This window comes from Nicotiana tabacum, chromosome 23, assembly GCF_000715075.1.
Source record: "Nicotiana tabacum cultivar K326 chromosome 23, ASM71507v2, whole genome shotgun sequence".
Taxonomy (NCBI): Eukaryota; Viridiplantae; Streptophyta; class Magnoliopsida; order Solanales; family Solanaceae; genus Nicotiana; species Nicotiana tabacum.
In genome coordinates this window covers 55,572,296-55,598,670 of record NC_134102.1, presented here as the reverse complement: position 1 = coordinate 55,598,670, position 26,375 = coordinate 55,572,296, and the positions used below count along the sequence as shown (strand labels likewise).

Here is a 26,375-nt window from a genome sequence, read left to right as displayed (position 1 = left end):
TGACTTGCTTACCTAAGCTGAAATAATCCAATTCATGTGGTTTACGGTTAATTTATCATTATTTATTTCAATTGCAATCTAATTTATCGTTTTGTATCAAGTTAATTCGCATATCCTTTAAACCACTAACAAATTCAATTGTTATCCGATTCTGAGGGAAACAAATATATCATAAGCTTTTGCCTGGTTGACAATATTATCTTAGCACATGAGTTTATCCATATGTTGAAAAATGAGAGAAGGGATAATACAAAATATATGGCTCAATGACACAAATGCTTTAATTGAACAAGGTAAAAGAATCCATGACAACAATCTCAAAGGGTAAAGTAGTCATAATATTATGAGAACAGCTCAGTTCTACTGTCATAGACGATATCATAGACGATATCGACTCAAAGTAGTAGGTATCAATTTGGACTTTGGACTTGACCTTTTTTTTTTCTTTTTTTCTTTTGCCCTTTAAACAAAAATACAAAGCAAAAACCAATAGTCAGACTCAATCACCCAAAAAAACAACGATAAAGACAAAAGCACTCCATAAAGACAGAAAAAGTCCCTCGATTCCCCACGTTGACCCTACTCCTTTCTTTAAAGCCCCAAATTCTCTGTCCACATCCGTCATTCACCTATTTCTCTATACCCAATATCGTCATTTCACGATAAATCTACCACCTGACTTTGGACTTGACCTGGCTTATTACGTGGACTCTCAAAACCCCATTGCCAGGTTAGTGAAAACTTTCCTCAAGAGCTATCTTTTCGTCTCACAATTACTACGATTCAGTCCCAATATATAACGAAAATTCATTATAAATTGAAGTTACCAAATTTATTCGGAGTTGAAATCGAAAATATGAAGTTACCCAAGCTCTTATAGTCGAGCTTTTTGCTCTTTCTGAAATGAAAAACTGAAACAACTAAAAAAATAGCAGTCGTCTTCTTTTTTTTTTTTTTTTTTCACTTTCTTTTGGTTCCTTTTTTTCAAATTATATTCCCCTTTTAACTTCATCAGCCCGCAAAAACAGTACAAAAAACCTCCCCACTCTCTCTCCCTCTCTCTCTCTAAAACTCTACATATATATATATATATATATATATATATAGCTTTCTCTCTCACTTTCTCTCATTCCATATCTCTCTATTTCAAAAACAAAAACCCAGTTTTCCATTTTCACTAGGTTTCTCTTTGTTTCTGGAGTTGGAACTAAGATATATATATATATATATATATATATATATATATATATATATATATATATATATATATTTTGTATATAGAGTTATGGGGGTGGGGGAGGGGAAATGAATCGAATGTGATGGGAGGAGGGTTTTCACAACTGTTTCCGTGTTTTAGCCCGGCGGTGAACCGGGGTGAACCGGAGGTGATCTTCACCGGGAGTGAACCGCTTGATGAAACCCTCGGCCATTCCTTCTGTTATGTGAGGTCATCCGCTCGGTTTATCTCTCCCACTCACTCAGATCGATTTGTTTCGCCTTCTCACTCGTTACGCTTTGATGAACCGGCTCCTCCTCCTCTTCCGAGGCCTAGACCACCCGGTGCAACTGAAACCGGTTTTCGTGCCATTTCTGGGGCTTCCGTCAGTGCCAACACTTCTACTCCTAGAACTGTCCTTCAACTTGACAATTTTTACGACGATGCCCCTGGCACTGATAGTCTTGTGGGTTTTAATAATGTTAGGGGCAGTGTTGTAAATGGTTTCGAGAGTACGTCGTCGTTTAGTGCTTTGCCGCTTCAACCGGTGCCTCGAGGCGGAGTCGGCCCCGAGCCGTCCGGTCCAATGGAGAGGGCTTTTTTCATGTCCGGTCCGATCGAGCGTGGAGCACTGTCCGGTCCACTTGACGCTACCGCCGGCTCAGACGGCGGCGGAGGTAACCAAATACCCTTCTCTGCTCCACTGGGTGGCGTTTATGTAAAAAAGAAGAGGAAGAAGGGCATTTCGGGAATTAGAAAAGCCTTCTACAGGAATTTCTCGGAGAAGAAACGGCCGTGGGTTGTGCCGGTGAGGAATTTCAGAAAGGACATTCCGGCCGCGGCAGCAGCAGAGTGTACACGTGATTCGGATATGGGTAGCAGTGAATCCAATGTCCAATGGGCTCTAGGTAAAGCGGGGGAGGATCGTGTGCATGTGGTTGTATCGGAAGAGCATGGCTGGCTATTTGTTGGGATATATGATGGGTTTAATGGCCCTGATGCCCCTGAGTTCTTGATGAGTAATCTTTACAAAGCTATGTACAAAGAATTAGAGGGTTTGTTTTGGGACAGTGATGATACCAGTAACAACCCACAAGGGGCAGGAACTCTAAGTTCTGAAAATGAAGTGATTGCTGAGAATTCGAGCATACCCAATTCGAATCCAGCACCTGAGGCAACTATTATAGAGGTTGGTGGAGTAGAAGACGGTGAGAATGAGGTGGATAGAGGGCAGTCAAAGAAGGTGATGTTTCAATCAGGGGAGATAGAAGTTAGGAGGAGGAGATTGTGGGAATTTTTAGCAGAAGAGGAAACAGAAGATGGGCTTGATCTTTCAGGTTCAGATAGATTTGCATTTTCAGTAGATGATGCATTAAGTGTAAATAATGCAGGTTCAGCAGTTAATAGGAGGTCGTTGCTGTTGTCCAAGTTGAAACATGGATTGTTAAGTAAGCATAAAGAGAGTAAGAAATTGTTCCCATGGAAATTTGGATTGGAAGCTAAGGAGAAAGTCGAAGTGGAGGAGGAGAATAAAGTTGAGGAGGAAACGACTAGTAGAAGCGAGAGGAGGAGAAAGGCAGGTCCGGTTGATCATGATTTGGTTTTGAGGGCAATGTCCAGGGCTCTTGAAGTTACTGAGCTGGCGTATTTGGATATGACAGATAAAGTTCTTGATCGATATCCGGAGCTTGCACTAATGGGTTCTTGTTTGTTGGTTGCTTTAATGAGAGATGAAGATGTGTATGTAATGAATGTAGGAGATAGTCGTGCTATTGTGGCACAATATGAGCTTGACGAGGTTAGTTCTGCTTCAGAACCCAAAGGTCGGTGTAATGGCGGGTCGACTATTGAGGGAATTGTTGAAGAATCCACAAGTGCCTGCAATGAGGAGACTAAGGTGACAAACGAGGCACCTGTTCAGGCTATGAAGCTGACTGCATTGCAATTATCCACTGATCATAGTACTAGTATTGAAGAAGTAAGGTTCCTTGGTTCTCCTTCTATGAATCATTCAGTTATTTATGATGCTTGATTAAATGTTTGACGTTTAACGTTAGATAAAATAATTCTTGCAATAGTATTTGGTTGCAAGTTGGTTGATTTAATGTAGTGGCCTCCTTGGTTAGCGCCTTATTGACCTCTTTGGTTATGGGCCTCTCGTTGCATATATGGATTTTATTAGTTTTCATTAAAATAAAAGGTAAGTACAAGTGTAAAAAAAATAAAAGAAAGGAAAAGAAGAATGAGTGAATGACAACAGAAAATAACATATAAGGTGAAGAAGAAGATAAAAAATATGAGCAGCAATGACTTTCCATGTTTGAAAAAAAAGAACAAGTTTTTTGCCTTAGGCTTTCTTCAAATCTATATATTGATCATATAGTTCGGATTTTTTTACTCTATTAATCTCTCTGGTTCAATTTTGTATGACATTCTTTTCATTTTGGGATGTCCCTGAATGTTTGGCACCATTCAATTTTTATCCAAATTTCACTACTTTCAAGAATTTCCATTAAATTATTCAAAATTTTAACTTTGATCCAATGCTTTCTCTATCAAACGAAATTATTAACCATTACTTATTTTTCTTCTAGTACTACTAATATTTTAGATAAGTCAAATGAATATCATAAGCTTTGCACCAGTGAAATACCTTCATATAAATTGGAATAGAGGAAGTGTAACTTTTGCGTTTAAGCGTAGAAAATTAGTGGGGCTTTCTCCACATCTGAAGACTTGCCCCCTGCCCCAGGTAAAAGCTGATACCCCCGCTTTTTAAAATGGGCTCCGGTTCTTGCAATATCACTGGATGCCTTAACTGCTTCGCCTAAAAGTTTAAGCAGTTAGAGAAGGGACACTTCCAACAACTACAACATGAACAACTATGCTCTATTTCCTAGCAATTTGAGGTCGGTTATATGAATCCTCACCTATCCATATCGCTCGATTTAAGCGCATATCATCCCCTCGGACCCCTCCCCCTGGAGAAGGACTCTTCCACTAATTTAAATTAGGTCCACAACAAATACAATGAGGTTTTGGAAGAGTTAGCAGAAACCTTGCCAGCTAGGCAGTGGGATATATTGCTCCAGTAACCAGAGGTCTGCATTATTCAAGCGAACTCTTGTTCAAGCGAACCAGCATGCGTTTGTGCAACTTATTTTAGAGAGCCTCTGTTATACATGAATAGACTTGTTGATGCAATCCCGTGAAAGTTGGCTTGCATGGTTATCCTGTAGAGAAAATAAATAGAGCATTATATGCCAGGCTGTAATCTAAAAATAAAAGCGGAAAATCAAGTGTTGCAGATAAGGAAGCAGGATGGTATGCTTTTATAGACTCTGCAAATTGTGCTCATTAGTCTACCTCTCCTAATATGATTTGCATACATTTAAGAGTTAGTATGGTGAATCCCCCCTTTGCTGCCTGCTATGAGGTGGATGTTTTATGTTCGACGTTGTTGTGCTATGTTAGTTTTATGTTTTTAGAACATTAACGGTGAAACTAATCTTCTGATGCTGTTTTATTATAATATTACTTGCTATGCTTATAGCATATATCTTTCTGTTTATGCTTTAACAAGCTTTGCTTCTTGAACTGATTTTTTGCCTTTGACAATATCAGGAAATTATTAGAATTAAGAGTGAGCACCCAGATGACAGCAATTGCATTGTTAATGATAGAGTAAAAGGTCGTCTGAAGGTCACTCGTGCTTTCGGTGCAGGCTTCCTCAAACAGGTTGGTATTTCATTTCTCTTTCTTCATCCTGGCGCTTAGTCCCAAAATCTCCTCCTTTGCATCAAATTTCACAGTTTGGAGGCACATAATATCTTTTGGAACAGCATACAGTATACTCTCCTTGACATATTGCCATCTTGTGCTACTGCCAACTTTGACATTTCCTATCTGCTGTATGATACATATCTTTGCATTTTTCATGCGGAGACTTGAATCATATTTGCTTTCGGTTTTTTGGATGCATAACTCTGAGCTACATAAATTTTTTTTAACATTTTTGTTGCTAATCTCCATAATATTTTCGATTATATGTTCGTACAGCCTAAATTCAACGATGCATTGCTAGAAATGTTTCGGAATGTGTACATTGGCCATGCTCCTTACATATCTTGTACACCTTCGTTGCGTCACCATAGACTCTGTCCAGGTGATCAGTTTTTGGTTCTCTCCTCTGATGGCCTATACCAATACTTGAGCAATGAGGAAGTGGTCTCTCTTGTTGAGAATTTCATGGAGAAATTTCCAGATGGGGATCCTGCTCAACACCTGATTGAGGAGCTTTTGTTCCGTGCAGCCAAGAAAGCTGGTAATATTCCTGTCCATTCTCCGTGTGTGGAGTTAAGGATAAAATGTAACCTTCCATTTTTTGGTAATTTTATGCCTCGCTATGCAATGGAGGTTGTGATGTTTATTTATTGCTGAGTACCTTGAATTCTTGCATGAAAATTTTATCTGCAAAATCTGTCAGATCTTTTGGTCCTCTTATACATCTTGCTGTTATCTGTTAGATGTTTCACTTTATTAGGTTGGGACAACTAAATTCTACCATTCGGATAACGTAGGCAGTAACATAAAATTATGTCTAATATTGCTTAGTTTTAATTCAGAGGCTAATTTTGTGCCATAGCTTAATTTCTACTTATCGATGGCAAAAATATTCTCTAGGTTTGAAAAGCTTCTTTTTATCATTTGCAGTGCTGATTAGTTTTGGAATTAGCTATTTATAAAATTCCCGCATTTTCTAAAATATTGTTTTAAACTATTTTACAAAAATCATAGAGCTATATGGAGCAGGTCTGCTCAAACCAATCATACCTCACCTTGATGGTTGGGTTTGACGAGTATTGACGATGTCTCCTACAAAAGAAAAAAGGGGTCTTCCTCCACTGATGCTCTTTATTCTTAGTGATGGTCCTTGCCCCGTGGAAAAGGCCCAAGCTCTTTCTTTTTTAAATGAGAGCAAGCTCACATCTTCTGCTTAACGTTCCAGGAAACTGTAATCCCAAATTTAGAAATAAACCAATTTCAGGCCTTGAAAGTCTTCTCCTTTTCACTTGCACTTGCATTCTGCAACTTATGCAGTTGTGTGCTGTTTTTTGGTGGCATCTGTCAGAAGTTTCCCAAAAGCTGAGCTTGTAAACCCCGTTTGAGTTTTCAGGAAGTGTTTGTTTCACCTGTTTTTACTACCAAAAACAATCCCAACCCAGCCTTACCCAAATAGTGGGCTGGCCTCATGGACCAAGCCCATTTTGACAGTTATATGCTTGAATGTGTTATTACTACAGTAATGGTCAAATCCTTCCTTTCCTTTGGCTGCAATGGGTCTGGCCGTATTCAAAAATTTGAAGCTTGAGAACTATATCGCCTTTTGTGATTGTGTTTGCTATGTAACAGCTTAGAAATCTCTTCACCTCTGCATTTGTTGTGTTAAAAAGATGCATGTTTCAAATATGTTGTGTTGTATGCATGTTTCAAATATGTTGTGTTGTTGCAAGTATGTAGCAGCTATTTCACGGGCTTACTGGGGCTTTGATCTTAGTATGCCCTGCATCTATTAATTTCATGCTTAAGTTTGGTGGTAACACTTTGCCACCATGTCTTCTGCTACAAATGGCTTTGGCCGTCTCAGTAAACTTAAGAGGTTAGAGTACTATGTTGCCTTATGTGATTTCTGTTAGCTATGCAACACTTGAGAAATTTCCTTTCACCTTTTTTCCCCCTTTACTTCCCCGCTCTTTGGGATAGCAGGAATACTAAAGATCGTGGCATCTCTCAGTTCCTTTAGCGCAAGCCATTACTTAACAACATTACTTATATAGTAAATCCCTTCTCTTCCTCAAGCTAGTACCAAAAAGCCTATTCCAAAAGCCGTCTTTCAATGCCTGAATGCATGTTTCTAATATATTGCAGTGATGCAAGGTATGTTAGCAGCTATTTTCACAGGCTTACTGTGGCTGTGATCTTAGTTATATGCCCTCACTCTTAAGCCTAAGCTCATCTTTCACTTATCAATTGTGCGCGCTCTTGGGTTTCTGGAATACTATTAGTGGCATGCTTATATAAGTTTCGTAAAGCCTATGGAATATGAAGACTAATAAATGCTTAGGCTCCATCCATCATGATAACATTCTTGGCAGCTTCATACTTACTACTTTTCTCTACATGCCCTTGCATAGATCTTAGTGGTTGGGTAAATCTACTCGAATATGGACCAATATAAAAAAGTGTAATCAAATTTGGTATCATGGTTATCATATGCTGGGCCGTCTATATGAATCTTTTTAGGACAAGCCAGACACCTGTTCTCAAAGTGGATTTAATTTTTGTCTGCAGGAATGGATTTTCACGAATTGCTGGATATCCCTCAAGGAGACCGCAGGAAGTACCATGACGATGTTACTGTTATGGTGATATCTCTTGAAGGAAGAATTTGGAAGTCGTCAGGCAAATACCTCTGAGTTTTTACAACTGCTGGCATCTGTGCCAGAATTGTTATCCATGTATAGTGTGCTGCTGCAATTTTGATCTTTTTGAGTTGAGATCTTGGGAACAGCCACGAAGCTGGATTTTTGGGCGTTTTGCGGATCGTTTGAAGTCAACATAAGCACAGTGGTCTGCTTATCCTCTTGACAAACAGCCAAAAATAGTGCAAGATATTGGGGAAGGCTCAGTGGGCGTTTACTTCACTGAAAGTAGAACTTCTGTAGTTGGGACTGCTCTCCTAAAAAGAAAGAAACAGGATCATTTCATTTATTTCCTTTTTAGATTTTGCATAGAGGGTACTTTCATTCATTCAATTTCGTTCTTTCTTTTCTTTTTTCTTTTTCTTTTTTGTGTCCCTCCTCATCTCTACTTTTTAGAGCCAAAGTGCTTGTAATCAGGTTGGTGGCTTAGTCACAGAGCTTTAGGCGAGAATCTGTATTTTGGAGGTGGATTTCCACCAATGCAGTTTACAGAAGAGAGAATTGTTGTTCATACCCTTGTGTAAAATTCGTCATACAAATGGGGCAACAGGAAAGGAACACCAGATATATTTATGCATATAAGTTCAATACTTTCTAAAAGCAAATGGCTACGTAATTTCAGTTACCTAACATACATCAATCAAGTTTATTCCAACCCACGTTCCTAATTACTGATCTCAACTAGGTGAAATATGATCTATGCAGTTGCAGCAGCCTTTGATTGTACCCATGATACGACATCTTTGCGAGTTGCAATGAAGAAACCAGCCTTTTCTTCACTCTGTTTGAAGGGAGCAGATAGCTTCTCCACATGAGAAGCAAAGGCATTTGCCAGACCCTGTGAGAACTTGTGAGTCCCTGCTCCAGTGTTAGCCGATAACACTTCTGGCAAGGGTTCTTGACTTTGCACAATTCTAGCCAGTGTTCCCATCCATTCTTCAAATGCAGTTTGAGCTGCACCAACTGATAGTGCTCGGACATTCAATCGCCACTCCTCTGGTGTCTTAGTATGTAAACCTGGGTATAGTCCATATACAGTTCCCAAGTACAGAAGCTCATGAGCTCTCTCTGGGCGATTTCTGTTTCTGCATATATCAATTAGACAATTACAGAAGGGCCTTCTGGCATCATCTGATGTATTGCTCAGTATGGACCGGAACTCTTCTTTCACAATGTCAAAGCTGGTGGTCTCATCTTCTAGCAGCTTGACAAAGGATACCAATCTTGGGTTAGCTTGTTGCAGACAAGCAAGGACCTTATCTGCATCGTTGCCCTTGCAATAGGACACAACCGAGAGCAAGCAACCACAAAGTCTGTCATCTGGCTTGACTCCTCTCTCTACTGAAGCTTCGAACACTCTAACCAAATCATCAATTCTTTTTGCTCTTCCAAAGCACTGAACCAAACAAGTGCATCCCATAACGTTAAGCTCAATCCCTACTTCAGACATTTCCTCAAACAAAGCCATAGCTTTCTCTGCATTTCCTACACTTCCATATATGTTAAGCATTGCTGTATAGCTCCAACTATCAAGTCTACAGTGCTCCGACCTCCTCATATCATCAAACAGCGTCTCGGCCTCTTCCTCCAACCCAAGATCAGCACACATACTTAACAGTGTATTGTACAAAATGAAGTCCATAGGCCATCCATTAGACTTCATTCTTTCCCAAAGTTCCAAAGCATCTCTAGCCCATCTTGCCTTCCCATAAATCTTGATCAGTGCTGTTAATGTCTTGGCATCGGGGCGAAGCCCTGATTCCACCATTTCCTCAAACAGACTCCTAGCCAAACCAGGCTTCCCGGCCTTTCCCATTGCTTCTAACAATGTATTATACACAACCAGATTAGGTTGCACCTCAAGTGACTTCATTTCTTGCAACACAAACCTAATACCATCATAATCCCCAGCAGCACCAAACACTTTAGCCAACACAGCAAAAGCAACAGGGTCAGGAGTCCACCCGCTAGCTCTACCTCTCTCATACAAGCTCATCACCTCCTCAACCTTCCCTAACTGAGCATACACATCCAAAACTGCAGAATAAGTGACTTCATCAGGCATCAAACCAGTCTTATACATCCTTTCAAACCACTCCACTGCCTTGTCAAAAAGATTACACCTTTTGGCACAAGTGATAATAGTAGAATAAGTAATATTATCCAACTCAATCCCACTTTCAATCATCTCATAAGCAAGTTCCTCTATCTTTTGAAACTGCCTCCCAAACCTCAGAGACTTGATAGCAACATTATAAAAGATGGTTTCAAGGGGAAACAAATTCTGGGTCTTGATCCAATTGAAAAAAAGAAGAGTCTTTTGCCAAGGTCTCAAGCTATTAAGCACCAACAAAGCATTATCTCTAGTGGGTGGATGTGGGATATCTTCAAGAACAGCCAAGAAACCATCATCAGAGAAATGGCAATCACTCAGCCTCCTGGCAAAGTTCTTAAGGTCCCTAATTTGAGGATTGTAAGAGTGAGAAGACCTCTTCTGACGCTGTAAAGATAGCACAGAAGGTTTAGGCCTGGTGGGGTTCACCCAAGTGGACTTTGGCTTAGAAAGAATTCTTGCCTGGTTTGGTGGGTCATCAAGAATGGTGTTGGAAAGTGGCTTTAGCTGTTCAGAAAGAGATGGGTTTTTTCCTGGAGAATCTACAACATTTGGTGGAGGTTTTGGAGATTTGGAAGTAGAATAGCAAAGAATAGTGAATCTTTTGATGGCTAATCTTGATGAAAATCCATAAGGCAGCTTTGTGTCTGAGGTGTAAGGTATACTGCAATGGATGTCTAGAGCAGTGGAGAATTTTGCAGCCATAGAAAAAGATGGAGAGAATTTCAAGGGAAATGCATCTATATGGAATTTTTATTGGATATTTTGGAACCTTATCTGGATTTCAGTGACTACTCGAGTCTTGGTAGCAGGATATTTCCCTTCTCTTGGAAAACCCCTAATACGCTAAAACCCTACTAGATCTGTTCGAAAATTAATTTTGGAACTTAGGAGATTGAAATTCTTTACTAAATGGGCTGTCTGATGAATTTGCAAATGGGCCAATAGTTGTTCTATTGGGCTCTTTCTCCAGGGACTCAGTCTACATAGCATGAGCTTGCCAGTTTTCGGACTGGTAATTAAAAAATAGTCAGCATTAAAAAATAGTCAGTATTTATAAAGTTATTAAAAAATAATTATTATTTTATGCAAAGATAAAATCTGGACAAAAATACCTTAGCTGAAACACGAAAAGTTCTAACATAATATGTTGGATTATGGAGATCTTGGGTATAAACTTTCAGCATATTATGTTGGAACTCTAGTACATTATGAAATTCCAGAACATTATGCTAGAATCTTATAATATAAAAAATTTAAACTCCAGTATATTATGCTCGAACTTTTTCAAATTTCTAAGGGTGTTTCTGTTTAGATTTTGTTTTTACATGAAAAACTGGCTAAATTCCAATTATTTTTAAAATTGTGCTTTTACACTTTTTACATGATTAAATTGGAACTTTCAGCATATTGTTATTGCTTTTACATCTATTTTTTCGTTGCTTACTATGTTGATACTATTTTTCTGGCTTCTGTTGCTGTCACTGATCTATTGTCTATTGTCTATTATTTATTTTCTTCTTCTTGAGCCGAGTGTCTTTCGGAAACAACCTCTCTACCCATCCGGGGTAGGGGTAAGGTCTGTGTACACTCTACTCTCCCCATACCCTACTTATGAGATTTTACTGGGTTGTTGTTGTTGTAGTTATAAATTAGAATATTTGTGATTTTTTTTCCAGGGACCCATTGTTCAGGGGGAAGTGCACAAATACTGTTTAAGCTATAGACAAAGTTCAACCTTTTATTTTTTTATATTTATTTTTATATTTATCCACTTTAAAGATATATGCGTTTGAAGTTTGACTTGTTAAAGCCTAACCTCACACACAATTTTCTGAAGTGCGTCTCAAAAACTTCAATCATACATTTTTGTCTTAAGTTAGGCTCGTAGTAATCAACTCCAGATATTTTTGTCTTAAGTTATATTTTATAATATCCTAACTTTAGATATTTGTCTTAATTTAGACTTTGTAGTATCTCAAACTTTAGACATTTTTGTCTTAAGTTACACTTTATATACCCCAATTTCTAACATTTTTATCTTAAGTTAGGTTTTATAGTATCCCAAACTTCACAAATATGTGTATTAATTAGTTAGGCTTTATAATATTCAACTTTAGATATTTTTGTCTTACGTAGGCTTTGTAGTACTCTCAACTGTAGATTTTTCTTTTAAGGCAGGATTTATAGTACCCCAACTTCATATGGTGATCATATAGTTGGTATAACGAGAGAAGAATACTTTAATGGGTAGGTGGTGTTTCTGATATCAAGTCAGCATGTAAGATGAATGCTTATTTTTGATTGTTCAGTTACAGAATCTTGTTAGTGGAAAGAATTTGAAGATAGACAGAAGCATCCACCTGGCTTACGTGAAAGCAATTCGATCTGCTCAACACTTCATTTGCATAGAGAATTAGTATTTGCTTGGTTCTTCACATTTTTGGCCGACTAATCAATTTTAAAATTCGTCCTTGAATCTTCTACTGCTACAGTTGTGCCTAGCAAAGCTTCATATTTCTGAGAAGAAGAGAGGAAGGAGAGGGGGGAGGGGGAGGAGGAGGAGGAGGAGATAGAGCAGTTTCATTTTGTCTGAAGTTTACCTACAGGGGTATCAAAACATTTTGAAAAAACATAGGTTCAGGTTGAATGGGTGACCAAATAGGACATCCCGTCAAAAGTTTACCGTTATTCTCAGAGATAATAGTTTGAAATTTTTACACAAATAGTCAATTAAATTTACTATTTATTTTTTCTAGCCGGTAACTATACATGGATTATATATAATTTTGGCTTTCCTAACAAACTTGTTTAGACACTAGGACGATAATCCAGAAAGTAATGAGTAGCTAATCTTTTCCATATCTTTTTATTTTTTATTTGCACCAGTTAGTAACAACTGCTTGCGAGTTTGTTAAGAAGGCAATTTTATTTCTTTTTATTTTTCAGGAATCCAAATATATTTATATTAAATTGGCCAACAATCAAAAGTTTTAGATACTTTGTAGGAAATGAGAGAGTAAAACGTTAATTATTTTCAAAAACCACATGATTAATGAAGACAAATAGAGCAAATTATCTAATATGGGAATTTTAAGACATTCACAGAAAAAACAAAAACAAAGGACATTCCGGTGCACTAAACTCTTGCTATACGCGGGGTCCGGGAAAGGGTCGGACCACAAGTGTCTATTGTACGCAGTCTTACCCTACATTTCTGCAAGAAGCTGTTTCCACGGATCGAACCAGTGACCTTCTGATCACATGATAATAACTTTACCAGTTCCGCTAATGCATATACTTTATGAGCCAATGCATCCATAATTGGTATGAATTCTTGTACGCTTGCCAAAAAATGTTGAGTTTGTTTTTAATCTTCACAGACCATACAAATTTCTGAGAACCTTATAAAAGAAATGACAAGTTGACCAACTATATTGGCAGCCTTAGTATTTAGAGGGAAGCTCTTCGTAATCATGTATACGAATTTAAAACAAGAATTAGGCCCTCATTGCTTTTATTTAATGGGGTCAGAAACTGGAATAGTTCAAATCTTAGCTCGTGAAGTGTGTGTCCTTTCTTATAGAATCAATTGTTGCTTTGAATAGTTTTCGTTCATTCAAATCTTCTTGTTTACCCGAAAAAACGGATGGAGTAGAATTTATGCGTAGTTCTAAGGATACGTGGTATAACTTGGTACAAATTAGAAAAATAAGCAAATGTATATGGAAATTAACTATAAAAGGCATGAATACAAACTCTAAATTGAATGGAGAGTGATTGATAAGAGAGCAATATGAATCAATATCAAAACCCAAAAGAGGAATAATGTTTGCTAGATGTTATGTAAATCTTAGTAAATCTCAATGCGTGAAATGAATAATGTCCCCTTTGTACATATGTTAACCACTCTTAATATAGTGGGAATCCTACTTTGGGTATAATTAAAAATACATAGTGGAGATCCCATGATAGATTAATTAATTGGCTTTTCCTTGATTCAAGCCGTGATTTCTGCCGAGATTCTCTCCCCAAATGCGGCTATAACGGCTTTTTGTTCCTTGGCTCGATCTTGATCTTGACCGGTCTTAATCTTGATCGGTCTCTGGGTCTCGAACTCGATATTGATCGGTCTCTTGGCTTGATCTCGATCTTGGTCGGTCTTGGTATTTGATCGGTCTCTAGGTGTCGAACTCGATTTTGGTCGATCTCGATATTGATCGTTCTCTGGGGCTCGAGCTCGACAACCTATCTTCACATCATGGCTTGATATTACAATGATGAACCTTGGACCATCATGTTCCAATCTCGATTAGTCATAAGAAGGGCAGACTCGATTTTTACCGTATACACTTGTATAAAATTTTAAAATCCTGAGAAGGTGATCTTTTACTATAACTTTGTTCATTATCATCGCACAACTATTACCACTAGCCATTGCCACCAGCTTCTACCAGAACAACTGCCACCACCAATCACTAACACCAACCACCTCTACTGTCAGGCACCACTACCAACCATCACACATAACCAATATCACCACGAGCCACTACGTACAACCACCTTCAATCATCACCGCCACCCATCACTACCAACAAGTACTAGCCAACATTGCACAACCATCACCACAATCACCACCATCATTGTCCACCAAATTACCAATCATCACTAATTAACAATCATCACCGTCAACTACTACCAACTCACACTCATTACTGTCGACCACTAGTATTGTCATCTATATTATCCCTAGCTTCGGGAGTGTGCTTCATCGAATAATTAGGTTTTACAACCCCTTTTTATTACTTAGTGGATATGATATTAAATTGTTTTTATTAAATTTTACATTTGTCAACTTTTAAACAAAAATAAATTATGCAGATTCAAATGTTAATTAGAAACAACTATAATTATTTAATGTTCATATCTAAAGATAATAGCTTAATAATTGTTGAAGAAAAAAGGGACAAAAGAGATGTCAGTGTTTAACCTAAAATTGACTTCTTAGATTAATCAATTAAATTTATGGAAACTAGGCTACAAGCAACCATTTAGGCCTAATTTCAGTGAAGAAAGGACGAATGAAGTAAATAGCAGTAAACTTAAACAACGAGGCAATAGTAAAAAGAAAGAAAAGAGCATTCTTATTAATGAGCTTCCGGAATAGATCAGTATGCAATTGAACTGCACGACGTTAGTTTAGTCGCCAATTTTGTATAGTCACAATAAAAGTGTGTAATCTCTGAAGGGGTACAAAGTTGGGGAAACTTTATTTTTTATAGTATAGGCTAATGTAATTGTCCCCTAAAATTTCTCCTATCTATTTATCAACATTATTAACTTGTTCGGAACGTTACGTTTGAAGAATTTATAACTATTTTGAAGTTAATGCTGAATCTCGTATATTTCGGGATTTGTACATTGGAGACTTTCAATGTGGTCATTCTGGATTGAATTTGCTTAATCTCGGTGTAGATGACCCAAAATATATCTCCTCAACTGACCTTTCGGTTCAGCTTGCTGATATGGCCGGTCTTACGAGGAGCTGACCAAGCATTGTTTGTCACGTCTCAACTCCTTTGTGGTCAATATGGCAAGAAGAATCTTTTACCAATAAAAATAGTCATCCCATTTTATTTTTATAGATGTTACCACCTCCGTTTCAGTTTACGTGAACCTATATTCTTTTTGGTCTGTTCAAAAAAGAATGACCCCTTTCTAAATTTGAAAACAATTTTGCTTAAACTTACAATTCTATCCTTAATGAGAAGCTTTTATAACCACACAAATATTCTGGGCCCCTTTTTGAATTGTTTAGGACCACAAATTCTAAAAGTCTTTATTTTTTCTTAAACTCCGTGCTCAATCAAACAGGTTCACATAAATTAGAACGGAAGGAGTAATAAATATGCGGGAAGTAAATGAGATTTTAGCGGGAAGAGAAGTCTGATGCCCTTATTCTACAATTGCAGTGATGTGCTCCAAAATTGAAGCGACATGCGTTATTTGTAGTTAATGCTCGAGACACATGGCTAAATTTGATTGAATCTAACATTAACAGCGGTTTCAAAGGCAATAATGACCTCATGACTTCGTGATGGCGATTACGTGATGACAGTTTTTTGTGTATAAATACAAAACCTTTGCCTCAATCTCTCTCGTAATTCGTGCTTCTTCAGTTGCGAGTGTTGAGTGGAAAGGGAAGGGCTCGAAAGAGAAGGCTGCAGTGAGCGAGAAAGATAAGTGTGGGGTGTATCCTAAAAAGGCTGAGAAGAAGTTGTCCGCATGGATGTGTGCTAGTTTGGGCGCGAGGAATGGAACTCGACTTCGACTCAGACCCCGACTAAATATTTAGGGAAGTTTCCTTTCCTTATGCTTTTTAATTGTGTGTCATGGGAACATGCCTCAACTTAAAATATGGGGTGGGGGATATTTGTATGTATGCATATTAGTTTTCTTTTTGCTTAGTTGTAGTAGTTAGAGATAGAAAAAAAATTAAATTTTTTGATTTTTCACGACGATGGATATCATCGACAGGTTTCTTGAGGGATTTAAGTTGAAGGAAAAAGACAAAAAGATTTTCTTTTGTAGGTAGTGTAATAAGTCTCCCTTGATTTTTCTTTGTGCCGCGGTTCTTTTTCAAGAGTTTTGTTTGAACCGGGTGTAGTTAGTTTTTATTTTTTAGGGGTAGGAAACCCCTGTGCTATGATTGAAATTGAAGGCAATATCTCTTGACTTTATTATGCCTTGAGAATAGTAAGTGCTTTAGTTGTGATGCTTAGGCTCGGTTTTTGACTCTTGTATAAGTGCCCTAAATTATATGATCTTAACTTTTCTTAACTGCTTTGACTAGAGTGTCTTGATGAGTCCGATCCTGAGTGAGTTACGTGTAAGGCCCCGTAAAATTTCGCAAAGAAAAAATAATATTTCATGGCGCCGGACTAGGCTTACGTGTTTGAGGATAAGCTCGTCGTGGCTCGAACGTTTTGGGTTGAACAATGCACTGGAAAGTAAAGAAAAAATTTTGGCAGCAAAATGCGTTTCTGCGGTCCATTATGCGACCATAGAATCACTCAGCGGACCGCATAATGGCCGCAAAAGTGAGGCAGGAGAGGGTCAGTTTGGATGCCATTCTGCGGTCGACTATGCGACCGCAGAACATGTCTGTTACATCTCGCGTTTTCATACGTTAAAGTTTCGTCGTAAGTTAATCGACGTAAGTTCGGGAATGAAGTTATTTTGGGATTATAAGCATTATGCTATTTCAAACACGTGATGAGTAAATTCGTGAAGGAGAGAGGGTGAGCAAATAGAGAAAAATGAGTTTCGTCGTAGTTTGGCAATTTGGAATAAAATACGGTCCAAGCTATAATACCCCGTATTTATGGACTAGTTTCATACAAAGTATGATATGACCATGATAGTATGATGTATAAGGTGTATTAAAAATGAGTAATATTTTAAGTAGTTTGAGATAATTCATAATTACGTGGGTAATTAGTTAATTATTGATTTAATGAAAAATTAACTATGTAATTAAGAATTTGTGGATAATTGTAGGTGGGGACAAAACCCCCCCCCCCCCCCACGTGGCAGCAAGTGGAGGAAGTTAATAGTGACTCTTGACTTAGGCAATTAAATTAGGAGGACACATGGATAATGTCCTTAGCCATTCCTTGCAAACAGAATATCCTAAACTCAGAGATCTCCATAGTTGGACTTTGTCATTTATTTGCCTTTGATTCTCATCATCTTCTTGATAATTTTCATTCATTTTCTTGTGAAAAATGTCTCGACAATCCAAAGAAGAAGGATTCATAAGTTCATTACAAATTAGTGGCATACTTCTCATAGAACTATGAATAAGTAAGACTAAAAATGGAAGTTATATTAGTCATCCCTATACTTATCTTGAATTAATATCAAAATTCATTTGGTAAGGGAATTATACATAAAGGCAAAGCCAAGAACGAAGGTGAGAGAATTTGAAAATTCATATGAGACTCCATATTATAATAGCAACGAGATTTTACAATTCTATAGGAGTACGGTGCAATCCTTCTCAAGAATAACATACAGATTTTTCCCTACTCCAGGTATGTTAAGGCTAAACCTTTTCTTCATTTTGGCATGATCCCGTAACTATATATATTTGATAACGAGACATAAAGAGAAGTTCGTATTCATGAATTTATTCATATTATCTTAGTCTCAGAAGTTACAGTATTCTCCCTTATCAGGACTTTATATTCAGTTAAGTATTATTTTCTTCCAGTCAAGAGAGCAGAGGGTCTATATGTATACACAGTATTACAATACTTTTACCACCATCGAGCTATAATCGATGGGTAGGCCCCTATTGGGCAACCTCTGATCAGATGGTAAGTTATATACCGAGCCTACTGTGGCCGAGCGCCTATGAGCGAGCCCAGAATGGCCGAGATACAGAGCCTAGTATGGCCGAGCGCCAATGAGCAAGCCTACTACGGCGGAGCAGTTACACGTTTCGAGCCTTATAGGGCCGGACACTTATTTTACTTACTATATTGAGAGAGTTGAGTTAGTATCAGCAGGTAAGTATATCTCTAGATCATCTTTGACTCCCAGTTACTTCCAGTTATTATATTATCAGTTCAGTTTCAGCTTTCAGTTATTTTATTGCCTTGCATACTCGGTACATTATTTCGTACTGACGTCCTTTTTTATGGGGACGCTGTATTTCATGCGTGCAGGTTCAGACAGACAGGCGGGTAGACCTCCTCAGTAGGTGTTGCCCGAGTTCAAATTTATCGGTAAGCTCCACGTCCTTCGGAGTTGCCGGATCTAGAAGTTTTGTGTACATCTTGTGTATATATGTATATAGATTATGGGTAAGTTGGGGCCCTATTCTGATCATGGTACATCCATCAGTAGAGGCTTGTAGACATAACCTGTCAGTTAGTGTAGTATGTTGGGCTTGTAGGCCTTGTATGTATATTTTGCTGGTTTGTCAGCTGTAGTAGTTATGACGGCCTTGCCGGCCCAGCTTTATATTGATGTTTAGTCAGCATTGGTTTCCATTCAGTTTTATATTTTGCTTCACAAATTGTCTTTCAATGTGGACCATGGCCAAAGTATGACATTATATGTTCAGATTCCCTTAGTCGCAAGTTAGTACGCAAGGATAGGTGAGGCACCGGGTGCCAGTCTCGCCCCTAGGTTCGAGGCGTGACAAAAGTGATATCAGAGTAGTTCTGTCCTAGGTAGTCTACAAGCCGTGTCTAGTTGGGTCTTGTTTATAGATGTGTTGTGCACCACATTATATAAGCAGGGGACTATAGGGCATTTAGGAGTTGGTTACCCTTCTTTCAAATCTAAATCGTGCTATAGAACTGTGTTATGGGAAATTTGAGTTAAACTTATGTGTTGGCATTTGAATGCACAGATGACAGTGACTAGGAAGACTACGGCTAGTCAGATGAGAGATACAACAGTATGTGAGGGGACCAACAGGGTACCCCCAGTAGATGGGGCCCAATTGGAGGCCCAAGGAGAGACCCCTACCCAGCCATTACCGGCTCCTCCACCACCTGAGGAGATTCCTAAGGAGACCGCACATCCAGTTCCCCCTCCGCTTCCATCGGACCAGGACTTGAGGAGTACGGTGCATTTGTTGACACAGTTGGTAGCTACCCAGTAACAGGCTAGGGCATCCGCTAGTGCAGGATCTTCTGAGGGGTCTGGGAGTTCAAGGGTCCGAGAGTTTATTGCTTTGAGTCCCCCAGACTTCACGGGGATAGATCAGATGGAGGACCTGCAGGATTTCATAGATCAGTTTTACAGGATCTTTCGGGTTATGCATGCCACGGAGAAAGAGGCAGTTGAGCTAGTAGTTTTTCGACTCCGAGATATAGCCATCCTTTGGTACGAGGGATGAGAGAGGTCCAGGGGACGTGATGCACCTCCAGCTATTTGGGAGAGTTTTTCAGATGCCTTCCTTGACCATTACTTGCCGCGGGAGATCCAACAGGCTCGAGTCGATCAGTTTCTAGCCCTCAAGCAGGGCAATATGAGTGTTCGAGAGTATAGTCTCCGTTTTGACTCATTGGCCAGATATGCACCATCCATAGTTGCTACTATGCGGGACAGGATTCACAGGTTTATAGCAGGGTTGGCCCTAGAGTTGACCGAGGCATGTGCCACCACTGCATTGCAGGATATTATGGATATCTCCCGGATTCAGGCATTCGCCCAGAATATAGGAAGGGGTAGGTGTCGGTAGCAGGGTACAGAGAGGACTGAGTCAGGACAGTGTAAGAGTATGAGATTTTCCAGGTCTCAAGAGCAGTTTTAGGGTAGTTATAGGCCCCAGTACTTCGAACGGCCACCTAGGCCTCCGCCACCTCAGTTACAGGGTTACAGGTATGACCGCTATACTCAGTCAGGACCAGGTGAGAGCTCACGGGTGTCGGGTTTGCAGTGACAGCGAGGTTTAGGGCAGACACGGTCATTTCTGCAGCGGTGTGACATCTGTGGTAGAGGACACTTCGGCCAATGCCGAGCCAGTTCCGATGCTTGTTATATATGTGGACGTCCGGGGTATATGATGCAAGATTGCCCAAATAGAGATTCTGGGGGTATGGCACAACCAGCGAATTCAGCAACAAGATCATCTATGTCCGTGCATCCTTTAGGGCGCGAGTCTCAGTCTTCGGCTGGTAGAGGTCGAGGCAGAGGTAGAGGTTCCAGTTCAGGTAGTAACTAGAATCGTAGCTATGCTTTAGCGGGTCGACAGGACCAGGAGTCTTCACCAGACGTTGTGACAGGTATGTTGACCATTTGCTCTCACGATGCTTATGCCTTGATAGACCCAGGATCTACTTTATCGTGTATTACCCCATTTGTCGTGGGGAAGTTTGGTATAGTGCCTGAAATACTAAGTGATCCTTTTGCGGTATCTACACCGGTCGGAGAATCGATTATTGCTAGACGGGTTTACCGAGGGTGTAGGGTGACAGATTGTGGTCGTCATACCTCAGCCGACCTAGTTGAGCTAGAGATGTTAGATTTTGATGATATCATGGGCATGGACTGGTTGGCAGCTTGCTATGCCACCATTGATTGTCGAGCAAAGACAGCCAGATTTCATTTTTTGGGTGAGCCAGTGCTTGAATGGGTAGGTAATATAGCCACACCCAGAGGTAGGTTTATTTCCTATCTGAAGGCAAGGAAAATGATCGCAAAAGGGTGAATTTATCATATTGTGCGAGTTAGAGATGCAGATGCTGAGATACCTACACTTCAATCTATTCCAGTAGTCAAAGAGTACGCAGATGTATTTTTAGATGAACTTCCAAGTATTCCTCCAGAGTGAGAGATTGATTTTGGCATCGATTTGCTTCCGGGAGCTCAACCAATATCCATCCCTCCGTATAGAATGGAACCTGCCGAATTGAAGGAGTAGTTAAAAGATTTACTGGAGAAAGGTTTCATCAGGCCCAGTACCTCACCTTGGGGTGCACCGATACTGTTTGTGCGGAAGAAAGACAGCTCGCAGAGGATGTGTATCGATTATAGGCAGCTGGACAAGGTAACTATTAAGAATAAATATCCACTTCCAAGGATCGATGACTTATTTGATCAGTTGAAGGGGCCTAGATGCTTTTCAAAGATAGATTTGAGGTTGGGGTACCACCAGGTCAGAGTTTGGGAGAAACATATTCCCAAGACAGCCTTCAGGACCCGATATGGCCACTTCGAGTTCCTTGTCATGTCCTTCGGGTTGACGAATGCACCTGCCGTATTCATGGACTTGATGAATAGCCTATTCCGGCTATTTTTAGATCTGTTCGTGATAGTATTTATTGATGATATTCTGGTTTATTCACGTTCAGAGGATGAGCATGCGGACCACCTGCGAACGGTACTCCAAACCCTCCGTGATAGTAAATTATATACTAAGTTTTCTAAATGTGAGTTCTGGTTGAAGTCTGTAGCATTCTTGGGGCACATTGTATCCGATGGAGGTATAAAGGTAGACACTCAGAAGATTGAGGCTGTGAAATCTTGGCCTAGACCTACTACTCTGACAGAGGTTCGTAGCTTTCTAGGCTTAGCAAGATACTACCGGAGGTTCGTAGAGGGTTTTTCTTCCCTTTCGACATCATTGACGAAGTTGACGCAGAAAGCAACTAAGTTTCAGTGGACAGAGGGTTGCGAGAAGAGTTTCCAAGAGCTTAAGAACAGGTTGACCTCATCGCCAGTTCTAACACTTCTAGAGGGTTCAAATGGTTATGCCATGTATTATGATGCCTCAGGTGTCGGGTTAGGATGTGTCCTAATGCAACATGGGAAGGTAATTGCGTATGCTTCAAGGCAGTTAAGGAAGAACGAGACCACGACCTCAAGTTAGCCGCAGTTGTCCATGCACTTAAGATATGGCGGCATTATTTATATGGCGTTCATGTTGATGTATTTACAGATCATAAAAGCCTGCAATATATCTTTAAGCAAAAAGAGTTGAATTTATGACAGAGGTGATGGCTTGAGTTATTGAAAGATTACGATGTTAACATTCTCTACCATCCAGGCAAAGCTAATGTGGTAGCAGATGTCTTAAGTCGCTGATCTATGGGTAGCTTAGCATATGTAGAGGCCGAGAAAAGACAATTAACTAGAGAGATTCATCAATTGGCTTGTTTGGGGGTTCGGTTAGTAGACTCTGGAAATGGTGGATTTGTACTCCAAAATACTGCAAAATCATCTTTCATAGCTGAAGTAAAGGAGAGGCAGTACAAGGACCCAGAGTTGGTCGAGTTGAGAGAGTGAGTTCTGCAGCAGAAGAAGCCGTTGTTTGAGCTCAAGGAGATGGGGTCCTTAGATACAGGGGTCGTTTGTGTATTCCAGATGTGGCAGGGCTACGAGACAGGATTATGTTAGAGGCACATTATTCGTAGCACTCCATTCATCCTGGGTCGACGAAGATGTATCATGACATTAAGGATGTGTACTGGTGGAACGATATGAAAAAGAACATTTCTGAGTTTGTTGCTCAGTGTCCTAGTTGCCAGCAGGTGAAGGTAGAGCACCAGAAGCCCGGAGGGCTAATGCAGACTTTAGAGATCCCGACGTGGAAATGGGAGGCGATAAACATGGACTTTATCACGGGTTTACCTCGTTCTCATCGTAAGTTTGATTCCATACGGGTGATAGTCGATAGGCTCACGAAATCAGCTCATTTCCTACTGGTTAGATCTACATATACATCACAAGACTATGCAAAGTTATATATTAAGGAGATAGTGCATCTACACGGAGTACCAGTATCTATTATATCTGACCATGAGGCCTAGTTTACAACACATTTTTGGAGGTCATTTCAAAAAGGTCTAGGGAGTCAGGTAAATCTCAGCACAACTTTTCATCCACAGGTTGATGGACAAGCTGAGCGCACAATTCAGACGCTCGAGGATATGTTACGAGCATATGTGTTAGATTTTAAAAGAAGTTGGGATGAACATTTACCTCTTATCGAGTTTGCATATAATAACAGTTACCATTCTAGTATCCAGATGGCTCCGTACGAGGCTTTGTATGGGTGTAAGTGCAGATCTCCTATAGGGTGGTTTGATGTTGGAGAATCTGGGTTACATGGGCCAGACCTGGTTCAACAAGCCGTAGAGAAAGTAAAGCTTATCTGGGAACGACTGTTGATAGCCCAGAGTCATTAGAAGTCATATTCTGACGTGCAGCGATGAGACTTAGAGTTCGGGGTTAATGACTAGGTATTCTTAAAGGTGTTACCTATGAAGGGGTAAGTAGCTTATGAGTTAGAATTGCCCTTAGAATTGGAGTTTGTCCATCCGGTTTTTCATGTATCCATGTTACGGTAGTGCATTGGCGATCCTACCCGAGTAGTGCCTATGGATGATGTATAGATTATGGAGGACTTGTCATACGAGGAAATTTCGGTTTCCATCCTAGACCGACAAATCCGTAAGCTACGGAATAAGGAGGTAGCCTCCATGAAGGTCTTATGGAGAAGCAAGAATGTGGAAGAGATGACATGGGAAGCGGAGGAAGAAATGAAGTCTAAATACCCCCACCTATTTCAAACTGAAGATATGGCTCGAGGTGGGATACCTCAGCACAACTCTATTCAGGCCAGTAGGTCATCAGGTAAGCTCTTATTTTTGACTTTCAGAATTTATAATGGACAGCTGTGTGAGGCCAAGTGTTGCTATTTGTAGACATTGGCTATGTGTGGCATGTATAGTATGTTTTCTGGCTACGTACAGGTTGGTTTTAATCTAGTGTACAGTGGAGACTCTGGCAAAATTTTTCCAAAGTCTCTAAGAATAAACATTCGAGGACGAATGTTTCTAAGGGGGGAAGGATGTTACATCTCGCGTTTTCATACGTTAAAGTTTCGTCGTAAGTTAATCGACGTAAGTTCGGGAATGATGTTATTTTGGGATTATAAGCATTATGCTATTTCAAACACGTGATGAGTAAATTCGTGAAGGAGAGAGGGTGAGCAAATAGAAGAAAATGAGTTTCGTCGAAGTTTGGCAATTTGGAATAAAATACGATCGGAGCTATAATACCCCGTATTTATGGACTAGTGCCATACAAGGTATGATATGACCATGATAGTATGATGTATAAGGTGTATTAAAAATGAGTAGTATTTTAAGTAGTTTGAGATAATTCATAATTATGTGGGTAATTGATTAATTATTGGTTTAATGGGAAATTAACCATGTAATTAAGGATTTGTGGATAATTGTAGGTGGTGACAAAGCCCCCCCCTCCCCACCACACACGTGGCAGCAAGTGGAGGAAGTTAATAGTGACTCTTGACTTAGGCAATTAAATTAGGAGGACACATGGATAATGTCCTTAGCCATTCCTTGCAAACAGAATATCCTAAACTCAGATATCTCCATAGTTGGACTTTGTCATTTATTTTCCTTTGTTTTTCATCATCTTCTTTATAATTTTCATTCATTTTCTTGTGAAAAATGTCTCGACAATCCAAAGAAGAAGGATTCATAAGTTCATTACAAATTAGTGGCATACTTCTCATAGAACTATGAATAAGTGAGACTAGAAAGGGAAGTTATATTAGTCATTCCTACACTTATCTTGAATTAATATCAAAATTCATTTGGTAAGGGAGTTATACAGAAAGGCAAATCCAAGAACGAAGGTGAGAGAATTTGGAAATTCATACGAGACTCCATATTATAGTAGCAACAGGATTTTGCGATTCTAAGGGAGTACGGTGCAATCCTTGTCAAGAATATCATACGGATTTTCCCCACTCCAGGTATGTTAAGGCTAAACCTTTCCTTCATTTTGGCATGATCCCGTAACTACATATGTTTGACAATGAGACATAAAGAGAAGTTCGTATTCATGAATTTATTCACATTATCCTAGTCTCGGAAGTTACAGTATTCTCCCTTATCAGGACTTTATATTCAGTTAAGTATTATTTTCTTCCGGTCAAGAGAGCAGAGGGTCTATATATATACACAGTATTACAGTATTTTCACCACCATCGAGCTATAATCGATGGGCAGGCCCCTATTGGGCAACCTCTGATCAGATGGTAAGTTATATATCGAGCCTACTATGGCCGAGCGCCTATGAGCGAGCCCAGAATGGCCGAGATACAAAGCCTAGTATGGCCGAGCGCCTATGAGCGAGCCTACTATGGCGGAGCAGTTACACGTTCCGAGCCTTATAGGACCGGACACTTATTTTACTTACTATATTGAGAGAGTTGAGTCAGTATCAGCTGGTAAGTATATCTCCAGATCATCTTTGACTCCCAATTACTTCCAGTTATTATATTATCAGTTCAGTTTCAGCTTTCAGTTATTTTATTGCCTTGCATACTCAGTACATTATTTCGTACTGACATCCCTTTTTCTGGGGACGCTGTATTTCATGCATGCAGGTTCAGACAGACAAGCAGGTAGACCTCCTCAGTAGGTGTTGCTCGAGTTCAGCTTTATCGGTGAGCTCCATGTCCTTTGGAGTTGTCGGGTCTAGAAGTTTTGTGTACATCTTGTGTATATATGTATATAAATTATGGGTAGGTCGGGGCCCTGTTCCGATCACGGTACATCTATCAGTAGAGGCTTGTAGACATAATCTATCAGTTAGTGCAGTATGTTGGGCTTGTAGGCCTTGTATGTATATTTTTTTGGTTTGTCAGCTGTAGTAGTTATGACGGCCTTGCTGGCCCAGCTTTATATTGATGTTTAGTCAGTGTTGGATTCCATTTAGTTTTATATTTTGCTTCACAAATTATCTTGCAATGTGGTCCATGGCCAAAGTATGATATTATATGTTCAGATTCCCTTAGTCGCAAGTTGATACGCAAGGATAGGTGAGGTACCAGGTGCCGGTCTCACCTCCAGGTTCGGGGCGTGACAAGGTCTGCAGGCCGCATAGTGACCGCAGACCCAGGCCATTTTTTGCCAGTTTTGGGAACCAATTATGCGACCGATATGAGGTCCGCATATCGATTATGCGATCGCAGACCTTGTTCCGGAGCTCCATTTTTGGGTTT

The 26,375-nt window shown here is 39.7% G+C and overlaps 2 protein-coding genes across 3 annotated transcripts; one reads left to right on the top strand and one right to left on the bottom strand.

Annotated features, from left to right (window-relative positions):
* The first annotated feature begins 709 nt into the window (after positions 1-709).
* Positions 710-8,209, top strand: LOC107811498 (protein phosphatase 2C 29). 2 transcript variants are annotated; one of them, XM_016636442.2, is made up of 4 exons: positions 710-3,194; positions 4,841-4,954; positions 5,276-5,540; positions 7,568-8,209. In XM_016636442.2, exons 1-4 carry the CDS (start codon positions 1,320-1,322, stop codon positions 7,690-7,692), a joined length of 2,379 nt encoding a protein of 792 aa, XP_016491928.2. In that variant the 5' UTR covers positions 710-1,319; the 3' UTR covers positions 7,693-8,209. The 2 variants fall into 2 exon arrangements, 1 of the variants encoding a protein (XP_016491928.2); XR_012705936.1 differs by having other exon boundaries at positions 734-3,194; positions 5,382-5,540.
* Positions 8,184-10,682, bottom strand: LOC107811499 (pentatricopeptide repeat-containing protein At5g46580, chloroplastic). The gene has a single exon (XM_016636443.2). The coding sequence runs from the start codon at positions 10,514-10,516 to the stop codon at positions 8,396-8,398; it is 2,121 nt and encodes a 706-aa protein (XP_016491929.1). The 5' UTR covers positions 10,517-10,682; the 3' UTR covers positions 8,184-8,395.
* Positions 10,683-26,375: the final 15,693 nt, after the last annotated feature.